This window comes from Pipra filicauda, unplaced genomic scaffold (assembly GCF_003945595.2).
Source record: "Pipra filicauda isolate LSUMZ 115617 unplaced genomic scaffold, ASM394559v2 scaffold82_size2718185_pilon, whole genome shotgun sequence".
Taxonomy (NCBI): Eukaryota; Metazoa; Chordata; class Aves; order Passeriformes; family Pipridae; genus Pipra; species Pipra filicauda.
Window position 1 is genome coordinate 363,846 of NW_024105009.1, and position 7,011 is coordinate 370,856.

The window sequence follows — 7,011 nt, forward strand, 5'->3', positions numbered from 1 at the left end:
CGGTGAATCATTTAATGGGGGAAATGTTCCAAGTAAACCAAAACTACTTGTGGCTTCGGTTCAACTTCAGTATGTTCTCTTTTGCACGTACACTACTCTCTGGAAACCAATGAGACAGCCCATTTCAGTGTTTCAGGAGTTCTTGGGGGTCTTCCATTGACAGGGAAGGCAGCTGCCCTTCTCAAAGTCACAAAAGAGGAGATGGTGATGGCTCCAGCCCTCTAGCTGGGGGTGGAACCAGGAGGGCACTGCGTGGAACATGAGAAAGGGCTTCAGAGTACTCTGAGTCACAACAAGAAATTGCATCTGGGTCTCCTGTATTTCAGGGATTGGTCTGTCAATTGGTTTACTCACTGCTCTTCAGTGAGTAGTAGTTCTTCACAGGTGGATTTCTGCCTATGTAAGATGTTCTATCTCACTTAAACAGTGTTACCGAGACATGTAGGAAGTGCCTCTGAAAGCTGGTGGTAAAATTACTCTTATTGGCATGATAGATTTTTAGCAACTGCATGCTAGAACACACCTGTGTGAAGCAGTGCCCAAGACCTGTGTGTCTACCTGTGTAGAGTAGAAATGTGAAGTAAGTTAAACCCGGTGGGAGCATATAAAAATGTACTTCTGCACCTTGATTCCTCTTATGGCATATTTGCTTATACACAATACCAGTAGTGCCAAACCACAGGATCAGGATTAACAGCATTTGCAGATCCTCCTTAGTCCAGCAGTGTAAGTGGGTGTTTATTTATGATGTTCAGATGCTTCAGACCCAGACATTGGAAGATGAGGTTACAAAGGGGTGGTAGCCTGATTAATGACTAACTTTCTGTAATGTGTAGGCACGGAGCAGGGAGGAGCAGTTACAGTAACTAGTACAACAAAAAAATCCAGGCTTTTGAAATTTCAGAAATACATGGTTTCACCCATCCCTCAAAAAGACGTTGGGATATAAAAATAGATTTATTTTTTTTTTTGTCTCTTAGGCGTGAAGCCCTTCCAGTGTAAAACCTGTCAGAGAAAGTTCTCCAGATCTGATCATCTGAAGACTCATACCAGGACTCATACAGGTAAAACAAGTGCGTAAACTTTTCTTCACATTTATATTTCATTATTTTTTAATTTTAAATCAATGTTGTTGTATATTACATGCTTAGAAAGTCTCTTAACCAGGAGTTAAATATGCAAAACAACAGAAAGAATTTCAGAGTGTGCTGGTTTTTCAGTGTGACTCTATTCCCCAAGCATGATAGTCACTTTTCACAAAGGGATTTAGGTGATTTTGGAAACTATGCTTTCTTCCTTCACGTTTAAAGAAATTTCAGCGTGGCAAAATAAATTTTGTCAGCTATTATGAAGTGAACGTCATGGTCTCAGCCCACAAATGTCAAGTTGATCTACTGCCTTTACTGAAAAAACCCTACAAGATAGAAATTTTAATTCTAGCTTCAGCCAAAGGTCTGTAATCTAAAGTATTCATGCCTACTCATGCTTCTCCTAAGTGTCAGTTGAGCCTAATGCAGGATAGCACAGCAAAGCTCTTGCTGTTGCTGCTTGTACTGTAATCTCTCCAGAAGATAAAAGGAGTGCCTTTTGCAAACTCACACTGACAGACACTAAAGTAAAAGCTTACTCAAATATTCAAGGGCCTTTTTTGTAGAAACCGTAGTATTTCACATAAATACAGGGGGAGGGAAAAAAGGAGGCCATTTTAGTCTACTCTGCCCTCACATAAATGTAAACACCATTAAGAAGCAACTGCAGCAACCTCTATTTTAGTTTTAAGTTTTAAGATTATTCCTGTGAACTGACATTTTCTGTTCCTTCCTCTATGTATGCAGTGTTTTTACCAAGTAATTGTTTACTGACCACTTTTGGCATGTTATTAGATTTTCTGTACTGGTGTTAACCTTTTAAATTCAGTCTCTGTACAGATGGACAAGGAGCCTGAAAATCTTTTTCTCCCCGCTAAGAATTCTTTTTTCTCTTCCGGACCATAAAAAACACACATTTCAGACTTTCAAAAATAAAAGAGAAATTTTAATAGAGGAAATGATTCACCTGAGAACCAATGGCATTTTCTGTGGCACTGGCCAAATAAATGCTTCACGTAATGGCCATATCTACACTCGCAGTCCGCACACGGTAGAGGGCACAGCCGTGTTCCTGGGCTCTCCCCACGGTCTCCTGCTGAGCTGCAGGGCCTGGGTCTCTGTGCATTTGCATGAAGAAAAGATGTTTTCTTAACCAGCAAGAGGTAACGTTCTGGGAGAGGCAAAGTGGCGAGACATGGTTTGTCACATGCCAGCCAAGCCGGGATAAGCCACGTTCTCCATTACATTTCATTGCTAACTGATCTGCCGGCTCAGGACTTGCATGACTCCAGTGATTCTTTTTTCCCCAGATTAACTAAAGTGAGGAACTTGCTCTCTTTTTCCCTAGTAAACCTCATCTCCCTGTTCCTCCTTGCTCCATGTGGTCCGGGCCCCTGTTGCTGCCTGCAGGTTCTGCGCAGCCCAGCTGGGTGCTGCTGTGGGGATGCTCCTGTCAGCATTTGGATGTGTCGTGCTCCTCTGACTGTAAAATACACGTGTCCTGAGGGCAATGAGCACGAGTGGTGGGTGGGGATTTTTCATTTCCATCTTGCCCTGTAGCTTCATTCCTCTTACTTTCTTGTATCCCCTAAATTTTGCAACAAAGCACCGAGTTCAAGTTAGCTTGCTCCATGTTAAATCTTGATGAAGCAGAGCACAGGCGTCTTCCGTCTAATTCCAGCCTAATTTTAAGTCAAATACCAAATTATTTGTTCAGCTAAAAATTCAGGGTTTTTTATTCCCCACAAGCAATTTTACTGTGACAGCAATCTTTGCTGTAGAAAGCAAAAAAAATGAATTAGAGGAAAGCTCTATACATCCATATACATGTTTAGCAATGGAAATGTGATTTCTGATATCTGTCCCATGAAGCCGTACAAAATAATTTGTGCCCAGCACAGAACTAATAGAGATTGCTGCTCCCCTGTTGTGAGAGGAAAATCAGGGTTGCTTGTGAAACAGCAAAACTGTGCTCCTCTTAATGTGTTGGTGCATGAAAAACTGGCCAGCAATAGGTAACTCACATCAGTTCATAGGATGGTTTTGCTAATGCTGCTTGGGTGAAGAAAGACCGGTTTATACAATCTGTGATTTTAAACAGCAGCTCTAACCAGATCAGTTTTGTGCTGTACTGTTTTGTGTGCTCATGTGAGATAGTTGTTGCTTTTGCCAGCATGTGTGTTAAGTGGATAAAATAGATTTTAGGCACCCCCCCCTCACCTAAAGTATAGCTCATGAGAGTTTACAAACAGAAATGCACATTTATACCATTATCCCAGATCCCCTTTTGCCTGAATGTGGATGTTTGTGAAATGCACAAAGTGTGAGGCAAATAAGATGTCTGTGTGAGCTTGTACCACCCCAGTGTGTCTTGAGTGTATTGGAGAGCTCAAGGTGTGTAGACAGCAAGAGCCCAGCCCTGGAGCTGAATCTACTTTAAAATATTGCATTTATTTTGAGGGGAAAAGAAAGAAAATGAAAGAAAGAAGCATGAGTCACCAGGCACTGCTCTGAGCTAATGAAAGCATTCCATCAGCATTCCTGCGGCATCAGAAACACAGCCTGAAATTCCACTTAAACATTGTAGAAAATCAAGAGACCAGATTAAACTGCTAAAAAGTGATAGAATTTCTTGTTAAATTTGAATGTGCTTTGCTTGCAGACATTTGTAGTGTATACCATGCTCATGGAAATGTTAGAACAATACTATTTTGAGCGTTTAACATCTCCTATAGATGCGAATCCACTTTATTTAGACAGTAGTGGAAAACTTCGAGTCTGGCTCAGCAGACTTCATGCTGAACTCTGCGGCTTCTACCACATTCACTTACACTCACCAGTTTCAAAGAACTTCAGCCAAAACTCATTGAATTAGGTGGAAAAAACTCTCCTTGACTGGAGGTCAAGTTCTAAATAGTCACTGACAGTTTTCACAGTGACTAACAGTATGTCTGCCCCACAGCCCGAGGTGCGACTGAAGCTTGTGCGAGTGCCAGAGTGACTTTTAAACTAGTTCATTCGAGAGCTAAGAGTAGCATAGACATGGCAACATGGTGTTCAGCAAGGGCCTCTCTTCAGGAATGAACCACTGCAAAGTGTTCTACATCATCTGAAAAGGCTGTTGTTAAACATCAGCTGAGGGAGATGTAGGAAAGCACTGAGCGCTGACGTGAGCGGGAATTTGGGGCAGTCCCACACCCTCTCAGGACAGCCCAGGGTGCCTTCCCTCCTGACAGGGGCTCTGCCCAGCTCCTCACAACCCCACAGAAAGAACAAAAATAGGAGTGTCTCAGACGAGCTGTATGCTCAATTAATAACAGGGTGTTTTGTTAACAGGTGAAAAGCCTTTCAGTTGCCGGTGGCCCAGCTGTCAAAAAAAATTTGCCAGGTCTGATGAATTAGTTCGTCATCACAACATGCACCAGAGGAACATGACTAAGCTGCAGTTGGCCCTTTAGACAGTTCAAACAAGTGAATAAACCAGATGGGACATTATGAGCTACTGCAAACTTTGTCAGCCATCTTCGATCACCTCTGTCAGAGAGCTGCAGCTGTCTTCGCATCCCATTTGACACAAGTTAACTAAACCGTAGGATTCTGCTCAGCCTTGTCTTCCATTTGGAGTTACACAAGTTCCTACTCAATAAGTTCAAGAGATTTTTACCTGTGGTTTTGTTAAAAAGTAAGCAAGATTGCCTCAGTTTCAAGATTACCATAAGCTGTTCTTAGCTTCACGTCTGTCTCCATTTTTTTGTGTTATCCTCACTTGAACTTTTCCAGGTACAAATTGTTGTACCTTTTTAAGTCCTGCAGTGGATAGGGTGATTCCTCCCTGTTGAAGGTTAGTTCTATGCTTACATCATCTGTGCACATGCTGAGGTTTCCAAATGCTGGTACATCTATCCTCAGAAAATGAGACAGAACAGTCACCTGAGATACTTTTGGTAAACTTTGTACTCGTACTGCCAAAGGGCAGGCTTTTAAAGTTGGAAGCTCTGCTTTTGAATTTCACAAATCAAACCTTTTTTTAAAGGATGTCTTTCTAGAGCAGCTAAAGCTGGATGAACCAGAGCCTCTCTGTCCAGCAAATAAGAATCTTACCATTAAGTTAACTTGTTTTTTAAATAATCACATAATTGATCTCTCAAAACTGTTTTGTTTGTCAATTAACTCTCTCCCTTTCTCTCTCTCTTTTTAATGTATTTGTTTAAATTTATTCTATCATAGATCTCCTTTACACAAAACTAATTCTGATCATTGTAGACATTTGGGATTTGTTTACAATGTAAAGCCACACTGGTTATGTGGCTCACAAGCTGTATAAACTTAAAACTGAACTTTTAATGGGGCTGGTCCAGGATCTCCATTAACAGATTACTCTTAAGATAAGTAACTTAAAAAGACTCTTTGTCAAGTATATGTGAAAAAGACATTATTAGTGTAAGGAAATATATTATTTCAGGGTTTTGGGAGGAGGGGTTTATTATTTACTTTTCATTGCTTGAAATTGTGTGTATATATATATATCTGATAATGTATTGCTCTTAGACATCTCCAGTTAGAAAGTGTATAAATATTAGAAGCATCACTGTTCTGATGTTGTTGCTGTTAAAAACTATGGATAACACTAAGAATGTAACCTGCATTTTTCACTGAGCTTTCAATTAAAGCCCATTCAAAGAGAAACAAATGAGAGTCCAACAGATGTCTTGTTTCATGTCTGGTATTAAATTTCAAATGCCCTGTCCAATAGTATCCTCTTTTTTTTTTTTTTTTTTTTTTTTTTTGTATATAAAGGTACCACCAGCACTGATGACCACTAGTTAACCTGTCCAGGTCTTGACCACAATTTATCCATCTCACTTGGGAATCATACTGGCAGCAGAAAACAGTGTCAAGTTTCATATTGTGCTATAAAGCAGTTGCTTCAATCGTTCGTCTTCTTACCCAACTATTCCTTCTCTTTCGACCTGTGAGATTTGTATAAGAACTTTATAGAACAGTAAAATCCCATTTATAAATAGCAGTACTGGCCTTCTATAGAACTGGGCTGAAACCATAAGCACAGATAACTTCTTAGATTAGGATGTCATAGACTGACTTTTAAGTAAAAGTTAATTTAGAGTTGGGGTGGCTTAAATCAGTTCAGCAGGTTGAAAAAGACAGTGTTTCTTAGATGATGAAGTGTGAAAATGAAGATAAAAAAATATTACTGTTTCTTTGTCATACTGCCTACTTTTCTTTGGAAGTCAGTACAGCCTGCCTCAGTGCCCTCTGCCCTTGCAAAATATTTGTATCTCTTTAGCAAAAATCTTTAATGTATCTTGCCAAGCTTTTTTCTCTAATGTACACAATGGAGTTCTATGATGGGTTGAGCTTTCTCTCTTAAAGTGCAGCTGCATCGTCAAGAAAACTCAACAGTTAATTCTTCAAGTCCTCTTTTTCGCATGGGTATTGCATCACTGTTAATTACTGTCGGGGTACTGTGAGTCATTTGTATCAGTCAACTTTATCTTTTGCTGTCAAAAGACCGCATCTCTCTGGAGAAACTCATAACAAGTGTGGCAAACATCAAATATTTGGAGCGAGCGGTGTACATAAAACTCCACAGAATTAAAAAATAAAGCAACTCCTCCTGCTTTCTTGAAAGAAAAGTTCAGCTGCAGTAACAATGTCCTGTGATTTACCCAGCAGCCTCCTGCAACTACAAAACAATCTGTTTTTCAGTCAGCACCCAAAATAGAGAGCTGCCACGAGTGTTTACACTGAAAGCCAAAAAAAGAAAAGTCAGCCTCCAGTTGTGCCTGCATCAGTCAAACATAAATAAAACCATCTTTTGTGAAATAGAGCCAGAACTCCACTGCAGCACAGGCCAGACTTCCAGTGACCTGTAAATAGCTACAGCCTTGGTTTGCTGCTTGGG

The 7,011-nt window shown here is 40.4% G+C and overlaps 1 protein-coding gene across 3 annotated transcripts in view; it reads left to right on the forward strand.

Annotated features, from left to right (window-relative positions):
• The window catches only part of WT1 (WT1 transcription factor), a 36,306-nt gene extending 30,337 nt beyond the window's left edge, over positions 1-5,969 (forward strand). Inside the window, exons 8-9 of one of the 3 annotated variants that reach the window (XM_027735785.2) lie at positions 981-1,073; positions 4,425-5,774. In XM_027735785.2, coding sequence (XP_027591586.1) covers positions 981-1,073; positions 4,425-4,546 — 215 coding nt within the window. In that variant the 3' untranslated portion in view covers positions 4,547-5,774. Of the gene's footprint in view, positions 1-980; positions 1,074-4,424; positions 5,775-5,885 lie in introns of those variants that run through there. The other 2 variants (XM_027735786.2, XM_039390488.1) reach the window with 2 other exon arrangements.
• Positions 5,970-7,011: the final 1,042 nt, after the last annotated feature.